General features: G+C 33.0%; 1 protein-coding gene across 6 annotated transcripts in view; it reads right to left on the reverse strand.

Annotated features, from left to right (window-relative positions):
• Positions 1 to 18285, reverse strand: part of CHM (CHM Rab escort protein) — a 182384-nt gene that overhangs the window by 4075 nt on the left and 160024 nt on the right. For 5 of the 6 annotated variants that reach the window (XM_032258708.1, XM_032258704.1, XM_032258705.1 and 2 more), the window contains 2 exons: positions 10697 to 10795; positions 4771 to 4931 (listed from right to left, as the gene is read on the reverse strand). In XM_032258708.1, coding sequence (XP_032114599.1) covers positions 4771 to 4931; positions 10697 to 10795 — 260 coding nt within the window. The remainder of the gene's footprint in view (positions 1 to 4770; positions 4932 to 10696; positions 10796 to 18285) is intronic. The other variant, XM_032258710.1, reaches the window with a different exon arrangement.

An 18285-nucleotide genomic window follows, 5' to 3' on the forward strand; every position in this document is an offset into this window, starting at 1 on the left:
TGTGTGTGTGTGTGTGTGTGTGTGTGTGTGTGTGTGTGTGTGTGTGTATGTATGTATTTGTAGTAAGAATACTTAAAATCTGCCCTCTTGTCAAATTTGAATGTAAGAATCCTGTCATTTATGACAAGATGAATGAACCTGGAGGACATTATGCTAAGTGAAATAAGCCAAAACACAGAAAGACAATTACCACATGATCTCACTTATATGTGGAATCTAAAAAAGCTGAGGGTGGTTGCCAGGGGCTGGAAAGTGAAGAGTTGTTGGTTTAAGGGTACAAACTTTCAGTTATAAGTTCTGGGGATCTAATGTACAGCACAGTGACTATAGTAAATACTGTAACACTGCATTTTTTTATTATAGCTTTTTGGAAATTAAACATTACAGATGCCTGTCTGTGCTCTCTATCCTGGGAACTCACCATACTCCTTTTCTAGAGACGCATAGTCCCTACAGAGGTAGGACCTAGGTTAAACAAAGCCGTTACCTCATAGGTCATTCCCCTAATCGTCTTTTTGTCTTACATCTCTATCTTTACTGTCTGTACAAGTTCTCCCTCCCTTTTCCCCTCTGCATGCAAACAATCATCAAATTCTATCAATTTTATCTACTATCTCTTAACTTCACCTGCTCCTTCCCCACTGACATAGCCCAGACATGCACCATCTTTCACCCAGACAACTGCAATAGACTCAGTATTGGACTGGGCTCCTTGTCTCTAGCGTTCCCCCATATAATCCATCTCCATGCTACCCTCAGATGGGTCTGTGGAAAATAAAATGCTGTTTATTCCATTTAGGCTTAAAATTCTTCAATGGCTCCCCATCACCAGTAAGATAACATCCAAGATCCCTACTATAGAAAATAAAAGCTGCCTGACACATACCTTTTCTGATCTTATCATATACCATCATCTAACTTTCACCTCTCAGACTTCTTACTTTACTAATACCTTTATTTGTATGAAACAAGACACAATGATACTTATGTTTACATCCTGGGCTGGTACCAGTGTTATTCTTTACACCCAGAATGTTTCAATTCTGCTGTCTTTGATTTAGACGGAGAATTGCTACTCATCTATTACACCCCTCTCTGAAAGGTTCTCTGACTTCTAGATTGGGCTCATTGCTCCTCTAGGTTACTTCTAGACTTTGGATATATTAGTACATATGCCACACTACACTGCCATTTGTTTACATGCCTTTCTCCTTTACCTAACAGTGATTCCTCCAGGATGAGAAATACTTTTAGTCAACTCTGGATCCTTATTGCCTTGGCATAAAATAGAATGTCAGTAATATTTAATACAAATATTAAGTATAAATATAATTATATTACTACTAATACTTTTACTTCTATGCCAGTTCCTCTGTGTTTGACACCTTGTCTCCCTTTGCCTCCTCTCCATAGAATAGATTTTACCCTGAACTCCAGTCCCTGTGGCTAGAACCCACACCGTATGCTTCCATCTATCCTGCCATGCACTACCTGACTCCTAAGATTAGCACCAGTTGCAGGTTGTCACACTACTCTCCTTGTGTCCTACCTGCTTACAGAACTCCCACCTTTAGCCCACCTTCCCTGGCCCTTGTTGATGCCAATTTCCTATAGCTGGACTCCACCCCAAATCTCTCCTCTCTCTGACTGCTGGAACTTCTTAGGATCAACTGTCATGCTCTGGAAAGTGCATCTAATGCCTCTTGCTCTGCTGCATTTTGCTTTCCAATTAAACCTAGTTCTAAGCGCAGAATAGTTTATTGGCAACTTTTCCTCCTCTTTACCGTTTTTAAGCCAGAAGTTAGCTCAAAGGGTAAAGTGTTTCAGGTGGTTAAAAAATTGGAAAGGGCTAATTATATTGTGACTTGGTGTGCTCATACTGAGAAGTACAGAGAGAACAAAGTGAATTATTTAAAATATTTCTATGTTAAATTAACATACATCTACACAAAACAAAATAAACATTTCATCAATATAGTACTTTAAAGTTTTTAGGATATACGCCTACTCATAAACTGAAAGTAGCACATAACAATCACTGGGTGAGTGTACCAGCACTGTGATCCAAAAGAACTGAGTTTAATTCTTGGCTCAAGAACTTACTAGCCATGTGACCTTTGGACAAGTTATTTAGCCCCTTTAGGACTTAGCTTCCTTTTCTATAAATGGGCATATCATATATACTTATCTCGTAGGATTGTTTTGAGGACCACATAAGATAATATATATGAGATGCCAAGGATAGTATCTGACACATAGAAAGTGCTCAAATGAATGACAGCTACAGAAAATATGACATCTAAAATTGCCCTCTCAAAGGCTTAGAAAACAAATAGCACTAGAGTATGTGAGCAACTTGATTGTTCAATCTATAAAGCTAGCTCTCAATTTAATAATGGGCTGTGTATCAAATGTCATAAGTGACTGGCTAATTTGTCCATAAAACAATGTTCTAAATGGTGGTTAGGTTGCTAGCCCAGCCCAACATTAGCCAGTTTAACCTATTTTATACCTGAAGCAAAATACAAAGAGTCTGGTGCTATTTATTCTTGTTCCCATAGTAGTGACATCTCCTAGAGGGTGGGGCTCCTGAAGGAGTGAGCTATCAATGTCTTGGGAATGAGGACTATGGACCTGTCCATGAGTGTGTTTGGGTACACAGAATATGACATCTACCAAGGAAAGAGATGACAGATGTCAGTTTCAGAAAAATGAAAACAAAACTGAAGCGACATAAAGTACAAAAATGAGCAAGTCATAGAAAGAATCACAATTATCACTTAGGTTCGTATCATGGTGACAATAGAGAATGTCTTGGAGGCCAGGAGTGTACAATTTGAACTTGTGGGTATTAAAGACAGATTACTTCATGCTTTTGGTGCATCTTCAAATCATAAATAGTTCCCTATGAACACAAATCATAAACAGTTCCCTACGAACACAGGTTTACATTACTCAACCTCTATACATTTGACAAATAAGATGTAAACTTGCCAACTGGTAAAATGAAGTATTTCGTTTTTTTTTTTTTTTTAAATAAATCTACACGGGCTTGTGTTTTCTACATAAACAAAGTCTAGGTGATATTCTGAGAGCTTTTATGGGTAATATTCTTCATTTGGAAAACATCGATCACTGGAAATCACCAATTAGTGACTGACATAATTACAGGCTGATACACAGGAATTAGCATGTAGTTTATCCGAATACACTAGCTACTTAGAAATATTGTCAATGCTCTTTAAAGTAGGCATTATATTTTCCCCAAAACCGATATATGAGATTAAAAGCTATATAACAAATTTAAAACTACTTACATTTAGTAGCATATTAGTACCAAAATTAGCACTATACTCTTTTCTACTATTATAGCATGTTACCTCTGAAGGTTTTCTTCTTAAGAAGCAAATTACCTCATGATAAAATTATCCTTCAATTATAATCTTCTAGCATGCAGTTTAGATGTTTAGATTACATTAGTACTTGTATTATAAACCCTTACTTAAATTTTTTTGGTTAAAAAAAAATAAAGTTCATTTAGGGATTAAAAAATGACCTAAGCTACCTTGCTAAAAACTTGTTGGCAATTTCTGCTTGCAAAACATTAGAACATCAAAGTAAAAAATGACTTGAATATTTCAAGCTATAAATGCAGGTCTTCAGATATCTTGGGTTCTTAGTAAACTAATAGAATGAATGACGGATCAGAGATGTGACTTCCTGCCTTGGTTTGGTGTCAATAGCTGAATACGATTATCCAGGATCACTATCAGGCACTGAAGAAAATACACAGGAACTCTAGAAAATAACTGCAGATGTCTGCATCCTCATCATAGTCATAGCCTTGCTACTATGACTCAAAATTAGATTACAGGCTCAATCAGGACATTTGCTACTATAAGTTCCTTATCATTGGTGGGAATGAAAGTGCCATCTGTGGTCTAAGGACAATGTTAAATTACCCATTTACTGACTTAATTGACAGACATGCCAATTCTACAGTTTAGAAATGTGTCTCAAAAAATATTTTGTTTTTTTTTTCCATCCTGTCTAGGACAGAGAACTGTATCTGTATATACATATCAATCTTCAGCTTAATGGAATCATGGCTCACTTTGAGGAGCTTGTATCAGCCTGTGCCTCTTCTTAGCCCTGTTTAGGATGGCTATCACAGGTTTCCACCTTGCTTTACAGTAGTCCTCAGCAGCAGTAATGGTAGCTCTTGGGACACGAACTTGTGTCAAAACATTAATGGAATCATGTTAACTATACAAAACTACACTATAGCTTCTTTTCCATGAATAAAAAAATGCATTTAGACTATTGCAAAATTAATTTTATATGCCTTATTAGTTACAGCCTTCTTGAAATGAGTCAGTTTACCGAGAAAAATAATTTAGGTATTTCAAAATAATATACCAATAGTCCAACTGTTTAAATTAGAAACAATGTTTCTTTAGAATACTGGCATTATAAATTCTCATTTATGAATATGTATTTTTAACATCTTCCATCCTTATTCACACAATGGAAATCATAAAAAATCTCTGTAATTCAACATTTTATTCAATAAATTGAAAATACCTGGCCCTGAATTTAAAATATATTTAAAGAAGCTTTGTAGGTCATAGAAAAACGTTTGGGCAAATTAGAAATGTGGTATTAATGAGTGAGATGCTTTTCTAGACTTTTCTCTACTCCCAGAGAAAAAAATGTTTCCCAACCATACCAAAATGTTAATACAAAGCTGAGAAACGTCAATAGCCTTACCTGTTTAACTGCATTATCATTTCCTAAACCACAATCTGGGCCAGAACAGACATAAACGTTGGGTGGTAAATCATTATAACAGCTCCTGCTGATGTCCGATGAATCTCTCATATTGAAGTAAAGAGCCCACAGAATTCTTGGCTTTTCAACTTGTTCATTTTCTAAACATAAAAATAAATTTTATTTACATTCTACAATACAATATACTTGTCAATTACTACACTATGTAGCCTATTAACGATTAAGCCATGACAAGACATTGTAGTAAATCAGAGCTTTGTATGTAAACAATTAGTAAATTTGCATCTGCACACTCTATTTTGATTAGTAAGTTAATTAGATTTTACTCCATTCATGCTCCTTTGGACTTCTATTACTTCTTCTCACTAGTATCAAAGTGGTTATGATCACATTCATCCTTAAATTTTCCCTATAAAGAGAGAAGACAACATAAATTGATTTCCTTATGTTTCAAATGGACACGCCAACTTGATAAATTATATAGTAAGTCAATAGTATATACAGATGAAATGTCCAGCATAAGCAGGAAGTAGGTTAGTCGGTTACCTAGGGCTGAAGAGAATTGGGGGCAAATGGAGGGTGATCACTAATGGGTATAACATTTCTTTCGGAGGTGATGGAAATGTTCTAAAACTGATGGTGGTAATGTTTGGACAATTCTATAAATATACTAAGAAACACTGAATTTTATACATCAAATGGGTGAATCATATGATATAGAATGGTATCTCATTAAAGTTATTATTAAAAAAATAGCAAATACAGGATTAAAACTTTGTTGTCCTAACTCACATTCTAATGATTTTTCTTATCAGATTAAAAAAATTAATGGTAACCAACAAATATCAAAAATGAAGTCATAACAGTGAATGCCATTTTGAGCACATTTTCTCTCTTAAGAGCATGTGTCTATTATGCGTGTTAGGCATTGCGCTACAAGCTGGGTATATGCAGATGAAGTAGACTTAGTTCTTACTCTCCCTCCGTTTTTGGTTCCCTAATACAGGGCCTAGCACACAACAGATGCTCAGTAAATAATTTATGAATCGATGTTACCCGTATTTTTAGGTATGATCAAATATGATGTACTTACAAAAAGGCCCAATATTATTAATCTCAATGCATAAAGCCTATTTCTTGCTAACTTGATAATCATTTATTTGCCTCTCCTTTTTAAAATTCTTATACTTTTGTTTGAAAACATAAAATATTGCTGTTAATACATTCATTAACTAAAGAGTTTTCTTTAGACTGAATCTGAACAAAACTTCAAATTTTGTACAATAATGGGTGTTTACGAAGACTGCCCAAGACCATGAGGCACCTCATGAATCATAAAGAAAATGCTAAAGGCATAATTATCTCGTTAATTACTATTATTTAATTGGTAACCAATGTAGAGAAATTTTTACCTAATTGCAGTATTCAATTAACAAGAAAGCCCTATTTCCCACATCAGGATAAACAAAATTTTATTATATTTAATTTACAGTATATCCACTGTAAGAACAACAAATAAGTTATTTTCCTAGTTCATCCTGAACAATCCATAATTATTAGTGGAATAGGATGAAGAAACTCTGAGTGGAAGAAGTGATCGCCTAAGACGGTCCTTTCTAAGAGTGCTAAGACCTATGAGCCATCTAAGATATCACTAACTTTAGGTAGGAACATATTACGTGGCTAAATCTACTTGTTGACAAAATAAAGGAACATAAGAAATTAATATTTCATAGCTAACACCATATGGCTCTTAGGAAATTGATTAGTGAGTTTAGTTACATGAATCTTATGGGAAGATACTTAAATTAATCTCCTATGGTTTGGGCCACCAGACGTGGGGAGCACTGCTAACAAGTGGGCTAAGGTCTGGGAAGTCTTAATATTGTCCAGCCCATTTCTAAGCATATACTAGGAGAGCTTATCTTGCATCTCATTAATGATCCAGCTCAAAAGAATACTCCACATAATAAAAGTTGGAGGAAGTTAATAATCTAATAGATTAATTCAACTTAATTTCATAGAGGTTGAGCCTGTGAAAAGAAACTATGAGGAAGGTAAAAACTGACATAGGCTGAAGATAAGTGCTCTGGATTCAAGGGCATTATCAGGCTTTGACCTTAAAACCTTCAAGAGATATATAATTGCTTCATCTTTCTTTGAGGTCAACTGGAAGGCAAAGAGATAGCTGGAAAAATAACATGCAGTTGTGAAGTGCAAAACTGTCAAAAAATATTAAAGTTGCTGAGCTTTGGCTAAGAGTGCATCACAAGTTGCCAGGGGTAAAATTGGTTTCCTGCACTAGCTCATTTCATTCAATTTGATAGTAAGAAGGACTAAAGATGTAATAGGTAATTTAGAATAAAATCTTGGGCAAATTAAACTGGAGTAAGTATAGAATATGGTAGGCAGAAGAAAAACAACTATAGCACAACAAATAAAAAAGCAAGAAATGGTGTCCACAGTTCCATGCCATGTTTAGGGATAGAGTAAACTATGCCAGTCATACTGGCAGAGTGGTGGAGACTGCCATAGCCCTGAGTCTGGATACAGCACACAGAAAGGAATTAAGACATTTGCCTTCACAGCCCAACAATTACTTAACACACTAGCTATGGACTTTAAACTACACCTATAAGGGAAATTGCTGTTTTTAGGCAGTGGTGCTCTTTGAGATAGAAAATGAGTGAGATGCTTCACTGACAATATGATTCTTTCTATACTACCTAGAAAATCCTAAAGATTCCACCAAAATGCTCCTTGAATTGATAAACAACGTCAGTAAAGTTTTAGAATACTAAAATCAGTAGGATTTCTATACACTAATAATAATCAAGCAGAACTAAATGAAGAATGCAATTCCATTTACAATCGCCACAGCAAATATTTACAAGTCATGTAACTGATAAGGGATTAATATTCAGAATATGTAAAGAACTCCTACAACTCAACAAAAACAAAATATCCAATTAAAAAACTGTGCAAAGGACATCAATAGATATTTCTCCAGAGAAGGCACACAGATGGCCAATAAGCTCTTGAAAAGACGTTGAATATCACTAATCACTGGGGAAACGCAAATTAAGACTACAATAAGATACCACTTCACACGTACTAGGATGGCTGTTATACAGATTTTTAAAAAAATGTGACTAGGCTGGCTTTCACAGGTTTATTAAGCACACAGAATGTAGAATTCAAATACAAAGAAAAAGAAAATAAGGCCAAATAATGCTATTTCTTTGGTACGTTTTAAACTAAAATATTTACAATGCTCTAAAGCATGAGGTATTATATGAATGTCAAATAATCAAAACATAATAATAAAAGCCATCAATCTGTGAAAATAGGGGCTTCTGCTACAGAAAAGAACGTGCTTTAATGTATTAAAAGTTCATATTGCTCATAAAGTTCCTTCTTCCTCATTTAGGCAGGAAAATGAATTGAGTTCTCTTCTCCAGGTGACTTTGCCTCTTTGACCTGCCATGGCCCAGTGCTCACTTTATCTGGTGATTCATTTTCAATAACTCCAACAGTATTTGTTCTGACATTTTAATTAAAATATGACCACTACCTCATCCTGATGATAAAAAGGCCTATGTGTCAGTGAAAACTAGCTTTTCAGTGCCTCAGTGCACCTGAGGACCCCTTTGAGCACATAGTTCTTACCAAAGAATTCCTCTCAGACTCTAAGCAATACATCATTTCAAAATGGAATCACTTTAACTATTAAGATTAATGTTTAAAAATCTAAATGGCTAGAAGATGCTAAGTAATGAACATGTAATTTCTCCCAGCATGACTTTTTTTTAAAAAGAAAATTAAATGGATTTAAAAAGTGAAGAGTAATGATATGATTCATATTTAGTGCATTATTTGAGACTGCTACACAATGAAATTACAACATAAGATTTAAAATTTCAGAAATAATTAAGAAATTCAGGTTTTCTACACAAAGTATAGCTGCAATTAACGCCAAAGAAAAAACTATGACTCCATATTAGATTTAGAAAGATTACTGTGTATTTTACCTTGGCAATCAAATATTTAATAATCCAGACATTTACATGATACTTTCAATAAAGAAAATACATATAAGCAATTTATAAATTAATAAATTATGACTAAAATAATTTAATTTAAAAATTAACTACCAAACTAAAGTGAAGTTTCCAGATTCAAAGACTTTCTTTGGGTAGATGACAGAAAAAATAATAATTGATATTAGCTCCTGAGAACAGAACAGGTTCATTATGTTAGGTGAAATAAGCCAGGCACAGAAAGACAAACTTAATATTTTCTCACTTGTTTGTGGGAGCTAAAATTAAAACAATTTAATTCATAGAGATAGAGTGTACAATGATGGTTGTCAGAGGCTGGGATGGGTAATGGGGAAGGAAGAGGGAAAAGTCGGGATGGTAAAAGGGTGCAAAACATAAATAGAATGAATAAGATCTAGCATTTGATAGCACAACAGGGTAAGTACAGTCAGCCGGCAATAATTTACAGTGAGCTTTAAAATAACGAAAAGAGTGTAACTGGAATGTCTCTAACACTGAGAAATGATAAATGCTTGAAGTGATGGGTATCCCATTTACCATGATGTGATTACTATACGATGCATGCTTGTATCAATACATGTCATGTACCCAATAAATATATACACCTATTATGTACCCATAAAATTTTTTTAAAAATTAAAGAACAGTTTGTCTTCATATGTAAATAAGCACCCCTCTACGTACTACCTGTGCATTAGAAAATAAACAACACTCATAGAGAATGAGCTAAAAGGAAACAGAGTAAGTATGAGTAAATAAATGGTTGCATGAACAAAGTGACATGCAAAGAAAATAAAGACACAAATCAATGGAAGAAAGTGACCAAGATTCAAGTGCACATGTAAATCCTATAATAAAAATCACCTTCACTTCATATAAATGAAGATCCAACAGGCTTCTTTTATCATTTACACAGAAAATATGTCCTATTTTCTCCATTCACAGCTACAAGTACTACCTTATTATGTAGGGGGAAAAGTTTTAAAATGTGTTTCCCCCATGAATAAGTAGCACATATACTTTTGGGAGCTAAATATTTATTAAATCACTAGCACATTGTGTATTAAAAGGCTATCAGAGGACAAGTGTGGTGGTTCACTGTGCCTGTAATTCTAGCAATTTGGGAGGCTGAGTCAGATGGATCACCTGAGGTCAGCAGTTCCAGACCACCCTGGCCAACACGGTGAAATGCTGTCTCTACTACAAATACAAAAATCAGCCAGGTGTGGTGGTGCGCACCTGTAGTCCCAGCTACTTGGAGGCTGAGGCAGGAGAATCACTTGAACCTGGGAAGTGGAGGCTACAGTGAGCTAAGATCGCACCATTGCACTCCAACCAGGGCAACAGAGTGAGACTTTGTCTCAAAAAAAGCCACAAAGACTATTAGATGAGAAAGGATTTCAACATTTGCCAATTAATATTTTAATCTGTTAGTTGAATCTTTTTTCCTGAAAGGAAGACACATTTTTCTGATAAAGGAATATATGCTTTTTGTACAACACTTGTAAAATAAAGAAAATTATAAGAAAAATTACCCATAATTCCACCAAAATTGATTTTCTAACAATCTTTTTTCTGTGTAATTATGCATGTAAATGAATATTTTCTGTGCTTAATTATATGTTTTTTGTGTGTATGATGTATATATTTCCTTTAACATGGTAGAGTGAACATTTTCCCACATATTTAGGCAGACACTGTGCTCAACCATCTTACTAAAACATGTGAATTGTTGTTGAATACATCATATTTCAGTTCAGGTTGCAGAAACTTTCATATATGTCTAAGAAGATTATGATGGTTACATTCCCTTTCCATCATGAGTCATCAATTATTTTTCTTACCTATCTCCACTTCAGTATATGGAATAAACAATTTCTGCACAACTGGTTCTAAATCTTCTCTTGCTGTTTTAGAAGACGTACAAGTCAAATGAACTAAATCTGTTAAAAAAAAAAATGTTTGAGTTCCTTCTCATCATAAATCTATTTTACTCAAACTTAAGGCATTAAGCTGGTACTATGGATAACAGAGAGCTGAGCAAGTCATGGCTCCTGCCTTCAAGGAGTTTATAATCTAGTGATATGGGGATTATGTAAAAACTCTAACATTATATTACATATGTTAATTAAACAGCTACAATATATGTTAACTAACAGCTACATAAGTACCCAACAAGTACCCAAGAAGTGCTGGTTCATGTTAATTTGATAAAACAGAGTACAAAATCTTAGAAAACCATTTATTCACAGTAAAGAGCTTGTTATATTTTTGTAAAGAATATCTGGGTTAAAAAAAAGGCTGAAAGTGAGGTATGTATTTACCTAAGAGAACACACTTAATATACTGCAGACAGAAAAATCCATGTATACATGTTTTGCTAATAAGTTAACAACAAATCATCTACTAATTACAGGGTTCTCTAAAAACCTTTTGGGAGAACACTGCTGACTTAGTTACAATCACACATATACTTGAAAGCCCATAAAACAGATTAGGTTAAAACAGTCTATAATATTTTCAGGAATTTCAAATTACTTTCCTTTAGCATTTACAGAGTTATGGGGCCTGAACCTTGGAGAATGGTTATCTTAGAGAACATCATGCACCAAAAAGGCTCTTCATGGAAGTAAAATATTGTAGCCTAACTCTGTTAGAACTCCTAAAGGCCTATGCACAAAGGTGACGAAAGAATAAAAAGGTCTGTGTATTGCAATAAAGAAGTAAGGGGATCTCCAAATGAAAGAAGTTCTTATTGTCCTGTTATTTGGGATGAGATACAGTAATGGCAGAAAGAATACACTCACTTCCTTTCCAAGAGTTTATTTCAGACTACTAGAATTTTTTGAACTGTCCAGGAAGACAGTTCCAATTTTATCATGGAAGCCAACATCAGAATAAGATTCTCATTATCAAAATTCCTTCCATATTCAACTACTCTAAACTATATCTTAGCATAAATTGAGGGACTCTAATAATGATAGAGCTAAAATCAAATTTTGTAGCTTTTTCCCCTCCTAGGTCCACCAAAGGAAGTGATGTTCTAGGATGGTTCCTGAATTATTTATGGCCCAATAATAGGTCTACCTTATTTAAGCATTGTTTTCACCTGAACTTAACAATGATTCTCATTGGTTCCGGGATACTGTAGGATGTATTGTACTAATTATTTCCAAAGATATGATGAATTTCAAAACAAAAATTATTTTGGTTAACTTTTCTTCAAACGCTGTACAGCATTAGTGGGGATGGACTTAATCCTTCTAGAAAATTATGAATTAAGCAGGGTATGCAATTACAAAGGTCAGCAATCCACAGGAGAGAAACTGTCCTGTCTCTTATTTCAAAATCTTGTGAAATACCAACGCTTATGCCAAAGTTCTCAATTTTCCAGTTCTTTTTTATTAATGTTTATTAAGGAAAAAGCAGGTGAACCTGGATATAAATATTTTGAAAAATAAAAAATATCTTAATGGCTGAACTATTGTTTCTGTTAAATAGGACATATATTTTAAAGAAATACACTTAAGTTAGTATATCATTATATTTCTTAACATAACAGAGTTCAGGTTATGCTAGGAAAAAAATATCTAGTAGTGATTATCATCATATGATTAATGAGTTTTATAACAATTCTTACAAGGACATTCATAAGCTGAATTCTAATCCCCATACCATGACTTTGCTTAGAGGCTACATCATTAATTGATCTTTTAATACAAATTTAAGGTATGAATAACTATTTATTCCCCTTACTCTTCCTGCTTTTTCTGTTACCTAGGTCACTTCCTAGTACAAATTATTCTAAATTCATTTTGGTTCTCTTCAAATCAGAAATTGCTGATGGTGCTATTTTAAAAATTTAATGATTCTCAAAATTTGTTTATTAATTTTACTATCTCTTGTAATTCCTTGGCAGGGGAAAGCTTTAGAGTCTATTTTTCTCCTTTTTGTTAAATACAGCTTTTACTTAGAGTGAATATTCAATAAATGTTTGCTGTTGGTTATAATTTGTTTCCTTGTCACAGACAAACATTAAGTATTCCTGTGCTTAAACAGATAGGCATTCTCATACCAATAGATTTATGTGTACATATTCATGGGGAAAACCTGATTCGTTTCTTGTATAAAATGTAGGAAATTATCTGATTTACCAGGCAAGAGGAAAGGGAAGTACCAATTGATAATCTCAAATTATTTAAATCTGTCTGAGGAATGCATATAAACACATTAAGATATATCTATAAAATTCTCAAAATACATTTAAAAGAATATCTAGAGTTGACTGTACAATTAACGTGCCTGTGTTAGACACTATTTCAATCATGTTACAAGTATTATTTCATTTCACCTGTGCAACAGCAAACTGTTATTCTTATTTTACAGATGAGAAAACAGAGGGATGAGGGAGGTGGTTACGCAGATTTCCTAAAGTCATGCAATTAATAAAAGGAAGAGCTGGGACTCAGAGCTGGAATTGAAGCCCTTGTGGTCTGCCTGCAGAGTGTCTGCCCTTAGTCACTAAATTATATTATGTAATTGTAATAATCTCCTGCAGAAGGCACAGTCAGTCACTTAAGTCAGCAGCATTCAAACTGGGATGTGTGCGAGCATACAAGAGGACTTTTCACAAGCTATATCACCTCCAAGTGGGTTCTCATCCAGATGCTCAGCCCCATCTCTCCCACTTCATTCAGTGACACATTTCACAAATTGTACTTTTTCTGTTTAACATTTACCAAAACTGTAATATATTTATGACAGGTGGATTAATTCTGTACAAATAATACTTGCATTAACTACTCAATCCAGAAGCAATTTTTAGATAATTAGAAGCTTATTGCCCTAGAAGATTTTAAAAATATTCTATTTCCATTTATTTTATTAAATGGGTGATGGGTATCAAACATCCCTTGTACTTAAGATTCCACTGAATACATTTAAATATTACAGTTTTACTATAAGTCAATATTTATGATGTTAGAAATTATATTCTTTGCAATTATTTGACTCTTTTGATGAAAAACTGTGTATGTCAACTTGAAAGCGTTCAAGGGGTAAATGAGCAAAAAGTCTGAAGACCTTAAGTGTATAAGGTAAACTCAAAACTGAACATGTAGAACATGTTAACACATTTCTACTAAAATTCAATTATGTAAAATACTTTTTGCATCTGTGACTTTAATTCTTCTCCAAATAATTAACTTGCTCCATAAACACCAACAACGACCAAAACTTAGATCACACAGGGCAAATGCTTTCCTAAAAGTATTACATTTCATTAGTACCAATTAGTAAAATTGTGGAAGATGCAATACAAGTGGATATATTTCCCAAAGGTACCATGTGAGATCATATCTGAATGAAAAAAATTTAAATCCTAACTCTTTTTATAAACCATGCTCCTTTTACTTCATTTAGCAACTACTTAAAGGCTTAATGGGCCAAAAATGGCCAAAGGTTTAATAAAAAAATATATTTTCTATTACAATTCCTCTTTTGGCAATATACTTAGATTTCTATTGGCATTAAATAAATCTTAGTGCAAAATGAGTTTTAATTCAGAAGTGAGAAATAACTCAACACAAAATTAGAAATAACCATACTTTTAGTTCTCCAAAACTGCCTTTGGAATACTGATCTCTCTTACAAGTTGTTTTTAAACAGATGAGAAGTAGGATTTCTACTCAGAATGTGCACAACTGCAATAATGAGCACATTTAAAAGTAACAAGTCCAACGTACAGTAACAGAGTGACATAGTAGAGGATAATTACGTGGGTCTGGTATTACTGCTGCTCTTTACATCTACTTGGTAAAGTCAGTTTTTCTGTCTGGCTTCAGTGTCCTCATAATTAAAATGAAGGGGTACAATTAGTCCATCTATACTCCTCTTCTAGTCTCAAGTTTATGAAGGTAGTTTCTCACTCGCCAGCTACGATTCTTTCAATGATGACACATTTTAAAACAAAAACAGATGGCATTACACATGTGAATGTAAAACCTAAGTAAATGCTTGCTGCAAAAGACGGGAAATGTATTCCTCAAGCTTCTGAATTTACCACGTACAGCAGTCACTCACTCTATACAAGCTCTATAATTTAAAATGCCACATTTTCAAAAGCAAATTAAAAAGGCACTGATAACTGTTTTGAATCATTATCTAACTCATTTTTATAAAAGGAATATAGCATTTTAAAATAGATTCACAAAAGCAGAAAAAAAGTATATAAACCAGTACCTACATGAAATTCTGGATTATTATTACATATATACTTCACATTATATATTCACAAATATATAATCATATCGCAAATAAATAACATCCTATAACATCAAATCCCAGAATAAAACAGCTGTTATTGCCTGATAAGTATGTACAAAAATATTCAAAACATATAGTGTATGAGTAAGTACTGCAAAGAACGTAAAAATGAATGTCAAATGGAAGGGCTGCAGAGATGTTTTGTTATTTACAAATGACTTTAAAAGAAAGTAAATCTCATATTAAATTCACTTAGGATATAAGATGAGTAGAAATAAATATATTAGGTATGTCCTGAAAGATTAACTCTGTGAAAAAAATATGGCTTGTTTAGCTATAAAAAACACAACAAACAAATGTCAGATGTTTAATAGTCTCAGTAACTTGAACCAAATTAGCTGAGGGGAGGAAAATTTAAGCAGACTTTTAAATTTTGCAAAATGTAACTCTACTACTTTAAAAAAAAAAAGATGCAATAACTAGACTAACCCAAGGTTGCTTACAGAAACCCCCACATTCTTATAATAACCATGAATTCCCATTGGTCTATCAAAATATCTGCTTAAGCAAAATTGATACTAATAACAATCGTGAGGTAGATACTATCATTATTCCTATTTCACAGATGGGAAAGCTGAGGCATAGAGAAATTAAGTAATTTGCCTAAAGTTAGTCAAGTAGTTAGTCAAAAGTGGGATTTGAACCTCGCCTATGTTTTCCACCACTATACAATAGTGTGTCAATGAAATGTATCTCCCTTGTTAACTGAACTACTTATTTGCTTTGCAAATGAACTTTCCATATATACTACTCCCATGTGATGTGAAGGTAAACTTCAGTGGCATACTTATGGTTTTACAAATGCTAAATCAAACCAAATTTAAGGCAATGTGACATTTATGAAAAATCATAGAATAAAAGGTGTAAGCGAAATCTGAGGTAGTTTTATGTCTTAAGTACATTCTTGAGCACACACTTAAGACAACATACAGTAAAGCATTTGCGTAACACAGGATAAAAAATAAGTGTAAAAATGCAATTTGTGTAAAGAAAAAAGTTGCTGAGAAGTTGAAAACATTGAGAATGATACATTCGATCTTATTAAATGATATCTACAACATTAACATTTAATGTTTTATGCATTATATGCCACTGAAAGTGACATAGTAATTGAATAATATTTAATATTAAATATTATTTAACAATAAAATTAATATTAAAGTGCCATAATATTAGTCAAACCTGATGAACACTAAAAGGTAGCAAATTTCTACCCCATGCTCAATGGGAAGAAAATAAAAGCTTGTGCTGATTTAAGAATGGATGAATTTGAGCAGTAGACACTGAAGTAAAGATAAAATGAGTATCAGAATTAGTGAAGAAATGAATACTTAATATGTACTTAAAGACAAAAACATAAAATCTTCACTAGTTAAGAGTACAGTACCCATGACAAATTTAAACTTTCTCATCTTCTTGGATTTATTTACGTGGGGAAGATATCTTTAAAATCAGTAATATTTTTCAAAGAAAAATACATCTTCACATATAGATTGTTATGGCTAATGAATAATGGACATGCTAGATTAGACACAAATGAAACCCAGTGTTTAAAATTACAGAAAGACATTTTTACTAAAGAATTCCCATAATTTCTCTAAAAGTCACAATTTTGTAATAAGTATGTCATATAAACAAGTTAATTTGCTCATGAATAATATATTTTTTAAATACATTCTTTGTTAAATAATTGAACTCTAATTAAGTCACCAAAGTTCACATCATTTACTTTCTATAAATTTCATTCTATAAATCTTGAGGTATGAGTACAAGTCACAACATCTCAATGGTATATATTTTGATTATATTTGATTTATTCAAGTATAACTACATCAGTTACAGTACTTGCCAACATTTGTCAAGTGATTCTTCCAATAAGAAGAACAGTAAGTTTAGTTCATGATTTCATCATTACAGCATCAAGTTTTAGGGTAAGGGAAGGCACTTGGCTCCACTAAGCTAGCAATACTGATTACATGTCTAACACTTATACAATGGAACCAAGTTTAAATGTACAGATGTATTTGTCTACTTAAGTAACTATTTGAAGGGAAAATGTCACAACAAAACCCATTTAGAGTTAATGATTTTTTTAAATATAAAATTTACACATTTAAAATTTATTCTTCTATTATTTGATATCTATAAAACCATGATAAAATAGATGATCATCAACAGTTTAACATCATCATTACTACAAATATGAGAATTCCACTACAAAGCTAATGTAAACATATATAAATAACAACATTCAGATAGAATGTTAAAAAGCCTTCCACCAAGAATTCTAATTGAAACAAATTCTTCTGAATACACATCTTTCCAATTATGAGTAATATCAAATTCCACACATCCTTCCTCCCAAAAATGATATGTGACAGCACAAATAAGCATATTTAGCATTTTCAGTTTTTGATGCTTGACCTGGAAAATAATGAAATTGTGTTTGTAAATTATTCTGTAAAAAGGTGAATTTTAAAACATGTTCTATTGTGTTCAGGATACGCTTTATTCCAAAGGTCTAGGAAAGACAAAACCCTCAAATGAGATTTGGAAGTAAATGTAATTAGGAAAGAGAATGACTGTGTAACATTCTAAACTAAATAATTTACCCATAATTGAGGAGCTTAAAAAGAGAAAAATAATGAGTTACAAACAGGTTTGGATACATAAAATAAAGGGTGTGTTTGCCTCTTCTTTTTTCTGACTTGAAACAAAGAAATTAATAGAAAAGAAGGCGGTTTAAACCCTTCTGAGATTATCAGGCTAGTTGCTTCAGAAGACAGACTGATAACGGAACAACTTGCAACTATCTGTGACACCAATGACTCTCAATTAGGGCAGCAGCAGGAAAATAGAGCATTAAACACCTTTAATGTCCAAGTTACAAATTTCTCCTGAATGTCTATGAACAGGCCAAAAGCATTAAAAAAGGAGGAGAAAAAAAGAAATCTAAACTTAAGTAGTAAGAGCAAGCGAATGTTAAAAATGTCAGTTTCTATCTCAGTGTATTTCTTAAGTCTTGCTATATATTATACATTAAACATTAACTCTATTATAGCACTTTTAGAATAATGAACGTTATTGTAAAAAGAATACATAAAAGATT

This window comes from Sapajus apella, unplaced genomic scaffold, assembly GCF_009761245.1.
Source record: "Sapajus apella isolate SASKATOON/1434 unplaced genomic scaffold, GSC_monkey_1.0 scaffold104, whole genome shotgun sequence".
Taxonomy (NCBI): Eukaryota; Metazoa; Chordata; class Mammalia; order Primates; family Cebidae; genus Sapajus; species Sapajus apella.